Raw genomic sequence first — 15,710 nt, forward strand, 5'->3', positions numbered from 1 at the left:
TTTTAGGACTTCTTATACATTTTATGGTTCATGGTTTAGGGTGAGAGTTTTTTCTCTTTTATGATTTGGGGTGAAAGTTTCTCCTTATATCCTATTTCCTCAACTGTGCATGTAAAAATTAGCAACCTTAGTTTTTTGTCCTTCTCCTTACTAAAATCTTTCCTTTTTGTTTTTTTTTTTTAATTTTTTTTCTGAATGAAAATACTCCTCAAGGTATGAAAACTGTAGTATATAGTTAATGATTTATAACATATATGTTATATGCCACTTTCTATGAAAAAGGTGAAACAATAAATGTACTTGCTGCCTCTTGACAGAAGCTATTTACTACCGAATAGTCTAGGAATGCAGTGTATTTGGACTAAAAAGTTCATAAATATGGCTTAATGACTAGGGTAAAAGAATAGGGCTATCATGGTTTTCCATGGGCATCCACCATTCTGCCAAGGTAATGTTCCTGAAGCACTTATGTTTTATTCAGGAAAGTCGCTGTCTTAACTGCCACTGTAAGAGGATTTGAGATATGTCTCTGCTAAAGTTCTCTCAGAGGCTCATCTTCGCATCTGGACTGCCCAGCATGTGCTGACAGAAGAGTTTGACATTAATTGTAGCAGCTATAATCTCTTTTCCTCTAAACCATTATCTGATATGATGAATTTGTTATCATTTATATAATAATGACAAGAATCTCCCTTCATCCCCAAGAATCTCCCTTCATCCCCATCCCTTCTCTTATCATTGATTGGTTGATGTGTGGTTGGGGGGTGATTCTGATGACAATGGGCATGAGCTCTTCTAGGGTCATACCTAGAAAGGAAAGGAGGGTCAGGAGTAAACAGGAAAAAAATCTAACTTTGCCACAATCTGTTCATGTAAGTTGCACAGTACTCTCAGGGAAACAATAGGAAAGGTGAGACTCAGGGCCTGAGACAGGCATAATTGAATAGTCTGATAAATTTGGAAGTTAGAAGAAGTGAGTGATGAGAGTAACAGCTGTTGTGAAGAGGATGAGTGAGTATCATCATCCAAGAATCATGATTTTGAAACTCATCAGGCAGCTCTGAGCTCAGGAATGAGATCAGTCTCTGAGTTCACTTATGTGTCTTTTTGGAGAAGTTAAGCTTAAAAAGAAATAATCTGTTTGTTTTACAGGGTTGTTTTCCTTTCTGCACTTAGTATAGGTAGATATAATTTCAAAATATGAACTTAAATGTCCATTAGTGCAGTTATAATAAACATTAATCTGTTTATTCCTTAAGCAGCATGTTTCCTAGAGCTATTCCTGTTGTTGTTACATCACACTTTTTCATGTCAATCAAATTATCAGTAAAAATAATCACAAATTCTGGTAGAAAATAATGTTGTATATGCAACTTTAAGCTAGTTTACCTCTTTGCTAATATTACCTCCAAGATTTTTAACTGCAGTCAGTCTAATATTCTTCTGTCTCCATTAGTTATGTTTAGAAATCTTTACAAAGTATTAAGACATAGCACTCATCTTAATGATACTCTGCTGCTTCAGAAACAAGACCTATAAAATGGAGTAGCCTTCTGTCTTCAGATGCATTGGACTTTGCCCGCTGCCTACTCTAAATGCTTTACCATTTTCATTTCATGTCTGCTCAGTTCCTCAGTTGGCACAGTGGGCTCCCCAAGTGATCTTGTTTTTCGTGCTTGAGTATGTGCTGGAACCAGAGTTGGAAACAGAGCTGATAAAATGTGGACAAAAATGACATGAAGCAGACTGGAGGGTGGGATAGATACTTTTGGAATCTGTTACATGAACTCACTTCTTTCCTAAGAACTTGAAGAGAACAGAGTGTAATTCTTCCAACAGAGAGTGTAAAAACTGAAGGCCTGCAAGATGTGGTGCACATTGCAAGGACACAAACTATTTCAAGCAGCGAGGCAATTTTTACATGTTACTACAGCAGAGATAAAAATTTATATTAATTAAATAAATATATATTTATGTATGCAATGGTTAATTTCTGTACTAATGTGTGTAATTTTATTTATTTGCTATATGTTTGCATTTCTTCCACATTGATGGAAATTGAAAGAACACGTGCAGTGAAGGAGAAAAACTAGTCTATGAAGCTATATCGTACTGTAGCCTAATAAATTGGACTTTGTGGAATCTGCCTTGCTGATTTTAAGTATTTAATGAAAAGAGAATTAGTATCTCCTCTGTAGGCAGATAACTAATTTTGGATTTAAACATCTGCATTAGGAGAAGAGTAGACACTTTGGTTCTGGAATGTTCACACCCACAGGGTTGCACTTTGTTTCTGCAGTCTGGATAGTTAAGAAAAAAGTGCTGTTCTGAAAAAGAAAGTGAGAGCAAAAGCTAAAGCTGGACATTTTCTGTATTTGCTTTTTAAAGTAACTTTCAAATGCTTGTGTCTGTACTGCATTTTACATATAATGCTATTATTTCAGAACCTTCCTGCACCCCCTCCTCCCCATCGGACACTCTTTCCCATGCAGGGGGACATCTTCTATGATTGCAAAAATGGGACAAAATTTTAGCTGGTTGATTTACAAACACCTGAAAAAAATCTGTAATTTGTGTGCAAAGTGCTGGAACATCCTGAACCAAAATGGTGTCACTGGATAAGTCCTTCCAAAGTGACTTAAGGTGGATAGAAGACAAGGAAATGCTAAAGGAGAGAGAAAAGAGCGAGGAGAATAACTGTAAAACTAAAGCTTTTTGTTCAGCACAAAACAAAAAGTTATTTTCAATTGCTGATGATCAGTAGAAGTGTGTTCTCAAGCAAAATGCCTTTGGTTGTTGATTTTATGCAGACAACTTTCTATCTTACAAATCAACAATGTAGCACCTTTCTTTTTTTCTGGATTTTTTTTTTTTTTTCCTTAAAGGCAATTACTTTTTCAATCACATCTTTCATAGCTAGAGGAATTCATTCAAAGTAGGGATAGCTTGTGTGGTTTTCTTTCGAGTGTGTTCGTGCCTTACGTCATCAAGTCAGTATGCTTCTCTGTGTTGGGCAAGATGGCAAGTTGCTGGTTTTTTATAAGGTTGATTTTTATGTCATTAATGTGTGACGAGTTTATTATGGTTTTCTGCATTTTAATTTCATTTGGGAAAAAAGTTGTTTGTGTCCCATCATGAATATCTTCTGAAAACCAATTTAATACTAACTTCTTTTATTGTGCAGAGCTGGTTATTTGCCTCAGAATATTCCTTTGGAGATTATGAGGTACCTTTCAGAGGAAAAAGATTTTCTGCCTTGGCATGCTGCCAGCCGAGCTCTTTATCCTCTAGATAAATTGCTGGACCGTACAGAAAACTACAATATCTTCAATGTAAGAGATACAGTCTTCCTCTCTTTCTTCCTCTAGTTCTTTCTGTCCTTCTTGCCTTTCTTCCTTTTGCTTCTTACTCTCTCATATTATTGACAAGATTTGAACTGTTCCCCAAGCAGATACTGTTAATGACCTAGGGATATTAACTTTCTTCCTAATTACTCTTTATTTAAACATAGCAATTATCAAGCTTTGGTTCATTTGTAATTGAACAGTGATAACTGTTGTTTGAGGCATATATGACTAGAAGAAGGAAAGGTAATTATCCCTCATGTAAAATGTTATGACAAATAAAGTATTTCACTTAAAAGAGTCAAAGTATTCTATTGCCAGATTTTCCCTTTTGAGGAGCCCCATGGTGATACTTAGGTGGATGCTCAAGATCAGCAAGAGCAACAAATACAGGCACAACTGAACAGAATACATGCAACTGAAGCAAAGATTTGTAGTCATTATTTTAGCCCAAAATCCGTGGTGAATTCAATGCAGTTACCTTAATTAACAAGAATTAGATCACCGTTGAGTCAAAAGCCCATTCATAATTGTGTCCAAAGGGACAGCAGTAATAGCTCGCAGTAGATAATTAAGATAGACATGGCAAATATTGTAACATTTAGCTGTAGCTACACTGAAGCATGGTTTATGAAGTACACAGGATTTGACTGCAGCCAGTGACAATTACGAACTCTTGGGATTTTTATTCACTATGAATTTTATGTAGTCTACATATTTTCAACAGCCAGCATACGGTACCTTTATGTAATGTTGTAAAGCCTTCAAATGAAGGAGCTTTATAAAGCCTGAAATGCCTAAGGATGCTTTTTTTTTCTTAATTGTATATTTGCTTGTGTGTATGTGACCATAGACACCATGCTCAGAGAGAAGAAAATTAGAAGTGACTGTATGTATATATGTAGACATATGTTAATACATATGTAGATATATAGATAAACACACACACACACGCACACACACCCCATGCATACACACAGAATTACCTGATGACATGGAAAATTATTTCTGTAGAACATATATTAAGACCTACATGGAAACCAGAGCCATAGTGTAAAATGCAGTTGAAATAATTTGCATATTTAGTGTGCTGTTAACTGTAAAGAAAAATTCTTAGGAGTCTGCCATTGCTAATTCACTTTTAAACATGGTTGTATAAAGAAAACACAATTTTATTAAATAAAACCAGTAAAATTCACAGCTGGGTAATGTTTTATCACTACTGATGGGAGTTTTGAAAGCTGAGGTGATAGCAGAGAAAATAAAAATGTCTTTTTAGTCACAGAATAACATATCTGCTAGAGAAAGCTGCAGTATGAATCTTCTTTTGTGTTGACATATATACATGCCTATGCATCTGTAATAAAAAAATAGATGCTCTCCTATGCAGTTCTGTATATCTCAGTTCTCTTTTACAAATTGGTGAATTCCACTGCAAAAAGATTACGCTGAATACACAGACAGTGGTTTTCTTCAAAACTGGTCAGAATATGTAAATATGTGGTCTGTGTAAAAAGTAGAAGTTGCTAAAATATATCTTGTTCTTGTTTTATTCCTTAAGCACACCAGAAGCCTAAATTTAAAGCATAGGTAGTGTCATTAAGTGTACAAAGCTTATTTGTAACCACATTGTTATGTATTCTGAAGTCGACTGTACCCACATAATGTTTTGACCATGGCTATGGATATTAAAACAGTGTTCTTTTAAAAGTGAATATGCACGGTGTAGTCAGGATTGGCCACAAAGTAGAAATTAAATTATTGACACTCTTGTAATTTTTCAGCTGTGTATTGTGAGTTCAAAGTAGCATGTAATAAAATTTTGAAATTCCTGGATTTTATAACAATAAATGGTCTTATAGTCATCATCTAATCAAGTAGCTCATCTAGAGACTGCTTCTTACTATAGCAGTGAAGGAAGATTCTAAGTGGACAAGTAACTTTGCTAAGACTTTGGAATTGGACATTATTTGAGAGACCACAGCTCACTAGTCAGCAGTATTTCAATTTCAAGTAAAATGAATGAGTTTTAACATTAAATATACTTTTTCTTTTTCTCCTCAGGAGTATATTTTAAGACAAGTGGCATCAATGTATCTGAAGCTTGGATGGCCAACAAACAACTTAAACAAATCTCTTGTTCAAGCATCATACCAACATGAGTACTGTTATATTTACCTTTTTATTGTTAATTTGTGAAATATAATTGTAGAACTGTACCCTCCTAAAAATTAGCAATGTTTAGCATAAATCAATCATAATTCCTTAGCTCTGTCACTCTTCTGTTTTTTTCCATTCTGGGTTGCAGGGAAAGTAAAAACATGCTGTGAGATTAATTCTTCTTTCTTAAGTTGGGAGAACATGATTTCCTAAACTCTTAGGAAATAACTTAATATCTGATTACTGTGGATTTCTAAGAATTTATACTCATATGTCCACAGAGGTTGGGGAGAGTGCCTAGATGTAAATAGGGGCTGGTTTTGATCCATGACCTTTCTTTAGTTGTTGCAGGCATTAAACTGACTCTGAGATTTGTAAAGCCAGATTGTCTTTGATATGTTGCCCAACTACTGGTTGTTGTTACTGTTATGAGAAGCAGTTTTTTGCAAACATTCAAACACACTTGTAAAAGCAGCTTTATCGCTTTCTTTAATTTGGACAGAGAGTTGCGTCGGGAAGTCATCATGTTGGCCTGCAGCTTCGGGAACAAACACTGTCACCAGCAGGCTGCAACATTAATCTCTGACTGGATTTCTAGCAATAGGAACCGGTAAGTGGAGCTGAAATGTGTATTTCACATTTCTCCTACTGAAAGGCAGTACAGCTCTTCTGTTCCTGCCTGCCCTGTCTGCTGTGCCCTCTTTTGCAAAAGTTTTTTTTTCTTCCAGGGGGAGGCAGAAGTTGCTGGCTGTCATTTAAAAATGTCTGTGGAGTTTCAGAATGAATTATTTGATTTTGCATATATGAGCGAGTGGAGGGGATTCTGCCCACTCCTGGTAAATTATTGTTGGATAAATCTGTGTTAGAAGATGAGAAAACAGGTTTTAAGGATGGATTTAAAGGAAGACGGATGAGTGAACACCATGTTGTCAGACAAACATGAAACCTGTGTTGAAGTGAGAGCAGAAGGTACTAAACATTTAAAGAAGTGATAGGGGTTAGAGACAGAAGGACTGACAAGTAAGGAAGATGTGTTGGAGTGAAATGTTACAAGGTATTTAAGGGTGAAGACTTGAAAATTAATGTGATTCAGAAATACATGGAAAAGCTTGTGTAAGGTTTCAGAGGGCAGATAATATTAGAGCTGATGCCTTGAGAATGAGCTGCACTGTAGTGGTTTGACAGCAAATATGTAAGTTAGGCTGTCAAGACACAGGTTTATTCAGCTGAGGCAAAGGAACATGGAACATGGATTGTGTAGGAAATTTATCTTTTAAAGGAAAGCATTTAAGAAATATGAAATAACTGAAGTTTCAAATTTATAAGTAAGTAGTGATCTCTGGACAATGAGTGAGTGCAGAGTATAGGTGAAGACCACAACTACTTTAGAAAGAATAGTGGATTTTCAGATTATGTGAAATATTTACACTGTATACATTTGTACATGACATAATATTTTGGTTTAAAAGAGAATATTTTACTTTCAAATACAAAAGAAAAAGATAAGAGAAAAAGTCTCATTTTTAGTCACAGACTTGTATTAGCTTGGCAAAAGGATCGGATCTCTCTAGCCATACACGCAAGCCAGATTTTTCAGAGATTTCTTGGACTTACCGGTTTTTGTTTGCAATTAATTTATCTCTGTCTGTCTTTGTAATCTTTAAAAACCCTTTATGAGCATACCCAGTTTCATAAGTGTCCAAGTGTCTTTTAAAACCAGCCATGAAAGGAAATTACTTTCCTATATGACTGAAATTTCTGGAAAAAAATAGCTTGAAACTTCCACTATGTACCTTTAAGTAAGATGTGTGTGAGGTAGAGGGTTTTCTTGTGTAAGGTGACACCAGATATATTTACCATGAAATATATACCCCAGGGTTTTATATGAATTCTTATCATAAGCAGCAACAATCAGTATGAAGCTATTTAAAGAGGCAGTTAAAGAGAAAGAATCATTGGAAGCAGTCTGCAAAAGTAATTTACCTAGATATTCATTTGCAAAATTAGTTAATCAAACCTAGCATTACCTATTAGCATGCACAGCAGTAGATTATTCACTGTTAAAAAAGCTGTCACCCTGCAAAGCTACCTGCCTGTGTCTTTCCAATAGGATTAAGAAAGGAGGCATCAGAAAAGAAAAACATAACAAAACACAAGCTTATTGCTTTGCTAACAGTAGCAAGAGAGAAAAGGAATAAATTTAAGGAGCTGTCAGAAGATTCATCTTAGCCTTTCAATGGGGCCATTTTTGGTAGCAGAAGATTGTGGTTGCCAGCATATGATGAGTATTATGATAAAAGCACCACAGCAGAGCAGAGGAGAATAGCTACTAAGTTAAAGCAATGTGTTTCTCAAAGAAACTGCACAGTTTTGAAAATAATGTAATTACAGAATAGAAATTGACAGTCCACTGATAAATAGGGGCACAACTGGCAAAGAAGATAGAGACAGACTTTTATTTATTTTTTTTTAAGATTGTAGGATTTGTTCTGTCCTGTGCTCCAGAATTTCCCAGTTTTCTCAGAACAGTCTCACATCCTGAATGTAACTAATATATGAGCAAAATGCATCTCCTATCTACTTATGTTGAAACAACATTACCAAGACTACTAGTAATAGCAGCTCAGTAAACATAAAATTAGCTTGTGTTTCACTATAACAGCATTCATAGGGTATGTCAGTTTTCTCTCAGGAATGTTCAGATCCTGTTGAATCAGAGCTACCCCACAGCACCTTTTAAGCTAACTCAGGTTGAAACCTCAAAGTAAAGCAAGGGATCTTTTTACTGCTTTTTTACTAAGAAACCAATGATTCCACAATCAGAATTTAGTTAGCATGGTGTTTGAGTCATGCTTCTGCCTCTTGTGATGCTTCTGCCTCTTTTAGCACTTTAGAGGCAATAACTAGCTCAAGTGCAAAGGGCAAGCAGATAAATACAAGATATATGCAGAGAACACATCTGAGGTACCAGTTTGTATTCTTTCTCATCAATCAAGTGTTTTGCGCAGTTTGATGCCCTTAACAGTTGTTGGTGTATTTGCTGCAAACAGCCTCCTCAGAACCTGTAAGATTTCCTCACAAAGAAGGGGAAACTCATGCTGCTCCTCCTTCTCCAGACTTCTCTGACAACTGGTGAGAAAAGTTGGTGACAAATACAGAAACTCTATGTATCCTTGCCTATTCCATTCCTTATGAGCAATTACTGTAAATGTACTTGGGTTTGCCATTCCCTCTTCTGAAACAAAACCATGTAATTGACTAATGATTGCAAAAAGCCTGGTTTTGGTGGGTTTGCATAGCCAGGGCACAAAAAGAGAGTTCCAGAGAGACCAGAGATATTTTATATATAGATATGAGTGTCACTGTGACAGTAAAAATAAAGGTTAATTTGCAGCATTACCACCCATCCCCCCCCGAAAGTTTACACTGGAAGATGACAGAAATTTTTCAAAGCACTAGAGACAATGGAATTAGGTTTGTGTCTCAAGTGAAAATTAAGTCAGTATTAAATTAAAATGTGATATTAAATACCACATAAATGCACAGTCAGTAAATCATATAAGGGAGGTTTTTGATTCCCTGGCAGTTACTGCAGTTAAAGTTGAAATAACTATAATAGAGAATATGCTATTAATAATACTGAAGAAATGCTAAGATTCATAACTTTCTTAGCTATTATGCTAAGATTCATAGCTTTCTTAATCTTATGAATCGATTACTTTTTAGATGTACTTTTGAAATGTTTTTTTCTATTTTACTTGCAATATTTAGTTTTGGATAAAGTGTTAGGTAGTACCATAACATCTAACTCTGTTTTACTGGCATATGCTTACAGTTGCTGTGGTTTTTAGTAATTACATTTAATCTGGAAGGTCCAGAAATGAATTACCATCTACTCTTCACAATAAGAAAGTGAAGTAATTGTGATACCAGATACTTTTTGCATTTTGTAATTATATACTCTTCACTATGCAAATAATTTGCCACTGTTCATCAAGTGAAATAATGGTCATTCTTGGCGCAACACCAGAAGTCCTCTTGTATTTTCAGTACTGCTTGAAAAAGCCCTTAGATTTTTAGCTATAGTGCTGCAGATTTTCTTCTGGAATTAGTTAAAAAACCCAGTTTATATGTGATCTACAACACTAACCTCTATGCCTGAAAGTGAAAGTCAGCTGAGAGGCTGTGAAGACTTGAATTTTTAAAGTGACTTAGGTATTGCATCATTTTTGGATGCCTGGCTCATAGAGCAGGATGAGACACTCAGAGTTGTGCTTCCTACAGAGGGATTTAGGGGCCTCTGAAAATGCAGCTGGCAGCAGCCACTGTGCTGTGAAGAGCCTCTTAACATGAGATTCTGAAGTGTGAGACCCTCTTAGGGTCCAGCACTACAGGTAGTAGGAAGGGTACCTATATCAAATGAATACATAAATGGCAATTGTAGAGTATGGGGTTCTTGCAAAAGATGCCCTTCAATATTGTCACTAAAGCAGGAAAATGACTGCTCCTTTTCTTTTCTGGCACAGCTGCTCTTCAACACCATTTCAAACAGTAGTGACTGAGATTCCAGCAGCTTGCTGTGCTTCGGTTTAGTACCTCAGCCTTGTATCTTCCAATGCAGAAAGCAACCTGATGACCTGTCTGTGAGGTGTTAGGGACAGTATTGAGATGCTGTGACACACTTTCTTCTTAGAGCTTCAGCTCAGCCTCTGGAATTTATTTCATTAGCGAGAGAAATGATACAGCTCTCCAGTCTAAAGATGAAAGAGCATTCATCTCAGGAAAAAGGGGCTTTAGTACCTGAAATACCAGAAATACTTAGTGTGCGAGGGACTTTAGGTGGTATTTTTCAGGGCAAAATGCAATGGAAAAAAAGAAGCATGACTGAGAAAGGAATTTGTTTGTACAAGGAGCAAACCAAACACATAGCATCAGAAGCAGAAGAGATTGTAAGGAGACATCTTGTTTTGCTGCTTTAGGAATTGGTATACTTTAATCCTTGCAGTTCTTAAAAAACAATCATTCTTTCTACTGAAGATCTGAGGTTAGACTTCAAAGTAGGTCCTGCAGTATTGTAAGCAATGAATTTAAGTAATTTTACTCATTTTTTAAATCGCTGAATGCTTGAATGGCTGTATTTATTTCTGACTTGATGGTGATAATAATTTTCACTCTTAAATTGGGATATATGCTGCTCCTGTACTGGAACAATGGAAAGCCTTGAAACTTTCATGTTGATGTTCAGAAGAATACAGAGTAGAAAACATACAACCATGTTGAAATTTCCCTTGTAGTTTGAGAATGTAAAGTTACTGGGATTCAGTCAAGAGCAGAATGTTGTACACGAGAAGCTACTCTTGGCTGAAAATAAAGATGTTTGCTTATACCTTCATTTAACGGAGCTCATCCCTGTGGAGCTTTCATGTGTGAAGAAATACATTATTCACACTCCTTAGATATAACAGCATTGTAGTTCAGCCTAAAAAATTAGCAAAATTACCATTCAATGCCTGCCTGAGCTTAATAATCAGCCTTGTTAACCCCTTTAACCTTCACTGCATCTATTCGGAAAGAAAAACATGTTTCTAAGAGGATTAGCATTTTCAGATTTCTTGCCTGGGATAGGTTGAGTGAACATGTATTTCTGAAGTTCGGGAAAGAATGCATGGAGAGCTGCAATATATAAACTCCTAACAGGTGATAACAGGGGGTAATATTCAAATACAGACCATGATGGCTCGAAGCATAACTTACCCATAGATATGAGCATGTTTTTACAAACATCTCTGTGGATGCAGGCACAGTTATCTTCAAGCTACTCTTACCATACATCAGCTACAGGTTGCCACATATACATTTCTGCTGGCAAAGTTGACTATGGATGTGTGCTTGCTTGGGGCAAAGTTAAACAGGATGGTGTAAACATGAATATATGAGAGAGCTGCTTTGATTTGAGACAGCTGATTTTGCCTTCAGCTTAAAAAGGAGTTCTGATTCTATTAGAGCTGTGGTGACGCTGTTCTTGTGCTGACATGCAGCACTGAACAGTGGGAGATGATAGTAGTGCATCAGACACCGTTATGTGCACATGTTCTGTGAGATGTTACTGGGCCTGTTGGAAGGCCCCAGCTAGTCATAGCCACTTTCTTTTGCTCTGATTTTAAACTTCTTTAGAAATGGAACCATTGCTATTTATTGCCATCATTTACAGGGAAACAAAGTACCTTAATTAATTGCTTTAATACCTCTAGAAAACTTAAAGTAAATGCATTTTACTGATGCTGATGTCATATCTATCACTTTGGAGTGATTTTAGCTTGAATGCATTTTTTACTATTTGTACTATTAATCTTCTGTCAAAATCACTCTGATCAGTTTTGATGAGTTTGCAGTGAGGAGTGCAGACTGTTGCACTGAATTAGGCTAAGCCAGCATCCATTGTGTAACCCATGGGTTCATGAAGTATGCATTTGTCTGTCTTTGTGAATGAGGAGAAGTAGAGACTGATGGACCATTCCAAATGCAAATACAGATCTTTTAGAACTGTTCTTGTCTAACCATTCCAATTGTTCCAAGAAATCTTGGAGTGCTGAGGTGGGGCCATGTCACAGGACCAGTGACATTGAGCTTCAGACAAGTCCTGTTTTAGCCTCAGATTTTCACAACAGTTTCAATTAAGAAATTATTCTGGCTGGCAAGTACTAAGGATGGCAGATAAGATCTATTTTAATAAAATGAATTATTTATTAAACAGACAGGAGATAAAAGGCAAAAGATCTTAATCAGAGTTACTTACTACACAGTATAAAAATAAAAGGAACTACTCATAGATTACAGCATGACATGAGCCAGTGCACGACATCAAGGTATCTCTATTAAAGCTAGAAAAAGGTATAGTATTGATTAGGAGTCAAATGTAACTTACCACTGAAATAATGACAATGTACACAGATTCCTTCACGCAATCTCAGTGGGACTAACTGGGAAGCAAGCATCTCTACTCATGGGAAAAACTCCACACATTTCCATGGAATGTGTAGAGGATTTCTGCCTTGCGAGAGTTTGGTGAGTTTTTTATAGTTTGTAAAGTGAGGTGTCTGTCAGTGAGAAATCTAACTTACCTTCTAGATCTCACATCAACATTAAGATGTTTATTGGCAGTTGTGAGTTGCCGGACCTCGGTTAACCCTGTGGTGCCAAAAGAACTCACTACAAGACAGCTATTCCTGTTTTAGTTATCTGGCTGGTTAACAAGCAACAGATAAGCTCTTGTGAGGAGCAAGGTGGCCTGCTACAGGCCAGAGATCCCTGAAAAGAGGAGATTTACTTTCCTGTTCTGTCTGTGGGTTTCATGTCAGAACACATCTGTGTGTTGTTTTCATTACAAATGAACCGCTTTTGGTTATGAAGTAATGAAATCAGGATCTTACATCTCTGCACACTAATACTAAACAACCTCATCTTATCTTTTAAAATATAATGTAGATATGGGCTTTTTCAGTGCCTACTGTTTGGCATTTCACTTCTGTTATGCTGCTGTGATGTTTAGGAACATTGGTTAATTCTTTATCATCTTAAGAAAGGTGTAAATAATGAAGTAAATGTCTTCCATCACATAATTTGAAGGACAGTGATAACCAATAAGCCAAATTTGTGCATCGTGAATCTCCACATTTGATCATGCAGATCTTGTATTTCCTCTACAAGGAATAAAGGATTCATATCCATCCACCTGCCTGAGCTGGCAGTGTGCTTAATTGCCGGCACCTTTTACAACTCAGTAGAAATGCCACCAGAAAAACAATTGCAGGCATGTATAGGAGTGTGTTGCATGTCTATAAACAAATAGATCTCCCCATAGATCTGAGGGAGTTGTAAATTACCAGTCATTAACTGAAGTAATTTCAATGAAGTCTGGCCTAGGTGATAGAAAATCAAAAGTTTTTCCAAACAAGCATTTTTTCTTTCATTTTCTTCCTCCTTTATTTCTCTATCTAATTACTTGTGGTAGATAATTTTATTTCTGTGTTTCACATGGACACAGCAGTGCTACTGTCTTGCAACAACTTAGAAATTTACTTGAGTTTAACTGCCTACATAAGTATTTGTGAGAACATGGCCAACAGGTTAATTACTTTTGTTAGTTTCTTGGAAGAAGCACTGGGTTCTTTCAAGGGATTGATGCCTAGCAGCTATTTTTGGAAATTGTTAGCAGAAACATGAAGAAATGAGAGTTATTTTAATTTTTTTTCACACATGAGTGTCTGATAAATGTAAAAAAATAAAGTGAATCCCTTCTTCTGTGTTTGCAACCCCTAGAAGCTTTAATTACTGAAAAAAAGTCAGGCATAGCTATTCATGCATTTTGAAATGTTTCTGGAGCTTTGCCAGCTAATGTGAGCCAATGTTGCTGAAGTGATTTACTAATTAATAGGTTGTTACAACATTTGAGTAGAATCTTGCACTCAAGTCAATAAAACTTAAGGAGGAAAAAAACCACTGTTGAGTGCATGAGTTCATCAAGGACACAGCACTCTGAAAGACCTTCTGGGTGTAAATATGAGGACATCATCTTGTAAAAGGTGAAATGGGGCATTATGGGGCAGCTGGTTCAGGCAGTGTTTTTGTCTTCTGGCTTCTGTGTGTCACCACATTAAAGTGACCCTATATGTAGTGATTATGGATTAGCAGTAATTAATTTGAAATCCTGAAAATTTAGATAGATTAGCCTCCAATGTTCTCATTTGGGGATGATCTCTCCACAACTTTGCAAAACAATTAATAAGAAATGACCATATTTTTGTTGCAAAAACTGTCCAGAATGGACAAAGGCATAGCTACTCAGGGATTGGTGCTGCAAGGAAGTGCTTAACTCATCACTCAGTTAATAAAATCAGTGTTGAAGAGCTTGACTAGTCTGGTTACATATTCACTTGTGGGGAATCTGCAATAGGAATGGGAAGGAGCAATAGCAGAAACCATCACTTGAGGAATGATGTATTCTCTGCCTGCCTCTGTGAGACCCATGTGATACCTGAAACTTGGGAGCACAGGACAGGGACTGAGCATTGCTTTGCCCCAGACACCTTGAGTAGCCACATCCTCAGTTAATGTCCCCTGAATTCGAGGTGGGACAGGCACCTGAATGTCAAGTCCATCACAGCTCTGTACCTCAGTTTTCAAGGGGAAGTTCTGCCCTCTCTCTTTAGACTGGGTATATGCTATGGCAGAGATCATCCCCTCCTCTTTCTGCACAATGGTGCCAGCTGCATGACTCCTGGAGTTTGTAATAGAGAATGGGAGCATAAGATTTGGGACTGAAGTTTTAAAAAAACAGCTGTATGGTGCTCTTCTTTATAGTAGAATCTGTATTACAGATCTGCCAACAAAGTACTAATACTTCATTCTTGTTTCTTATCTGAGCCTTGTAACCTATTAAACAAGATTATAAGTATAGTCATCAAGAAAAATATGCTTAAGTTAAATGTTAAATTGTTGCAAAAATAAGAATAATGTTCCTGATTAATTTTCTTTGTCAAATAGAACTCTAAATGGTGTTGAAACTTGTTACTTAATCAAAGAACTGTCTAAACTGTGTGCATTTACATTTAAAAAAATTAGAACACAATTTCCCCAGAAGATAAATAATTATGGTCCAATTTTATAAGTGTATCTTCAATTGTTAGAACATACTTTAAATAGGAGCAAATGTGTACCAATTAATTATGACTTAGAACATTATTCTTAGTTCATTGTAGAGCTTTATAATTCACTCTTGAAAAAAAGAAATCCCTGTAAAGGCAGAGCACGATTTTAATTAATTTTTTCTAACTGTTTAATTTTTAACTTTTTCTCCCAAAATGTTTAATTTTTAAATGAGCTTGACTAGCTACATATTTCATTCTCACCATCATATCTCTAATGCAAGAAAAATAAAGTTTAATAAATTGGATCAGTGTTCAAATTAAAGCCATTTAAAGTGATGCTCTTAAACGTTTATTTTTATTCTTCTGAAGTATGCATCAATCATATTAGCTCTTTAAAAATGAGAGCAGCCTTGAATGCACAGATGAGGTTTCACTAACAACAGGATGTGTTCTGCAGTGTTACAACCCAAGCAGTACCAAAATAATGGTAATTTTATCCACTTGACTTGGTTAATACAAGGGGCAAACATCCACATGCTGATCTAGTGCCTTGGAACTG

At 36.3% G+C, this 15,710-nt stretch overlaps 1 protein-coding gene across 1 annotated transcript in view; it reads left to right on the forward strand.

Annotated features, from left to right (window-relative positions):
- Positions 1–15,710, forward strand: part of TRHDE (thyrotropin releasing hormone degrading enzyme) — a 206,084-nt gene that overhangs the window by 171,921 nt on the left and 18,453 nt on the right. The window contains exons 13-15 of the mRNA XM_039704191.1: positions 3,185–3,332; positions 5,409–5,506; positions 6,007–6,114. Coding sequence (XP_039560125.1) covers positions 3,185–3,332; positions 5,409–5,506; positions 6,007–6,114 — 354 coding nt within the window. The remainder of the gene's footprint in view (positions 1–3,184; positions 3,333–5,408; positions 5,507–6,006; positions 6,115–15,710) is intronic.

Source organism: Passer montanus, unplaced genomic scaffold (genome assembly GCF_014805655.1).
Source record: "Passer montanus isolate IOZ18808 unplaced genomic scaffold, ASM1480565v1 scaffold17, whole genome shotgun sequence".
In the NCBI taxonomy this organism is placed as follows: Eukaryota; Metazoa; Chordata; class Aves; order Passeriformes; family Passeridae; genus Passer; species Passer montanus.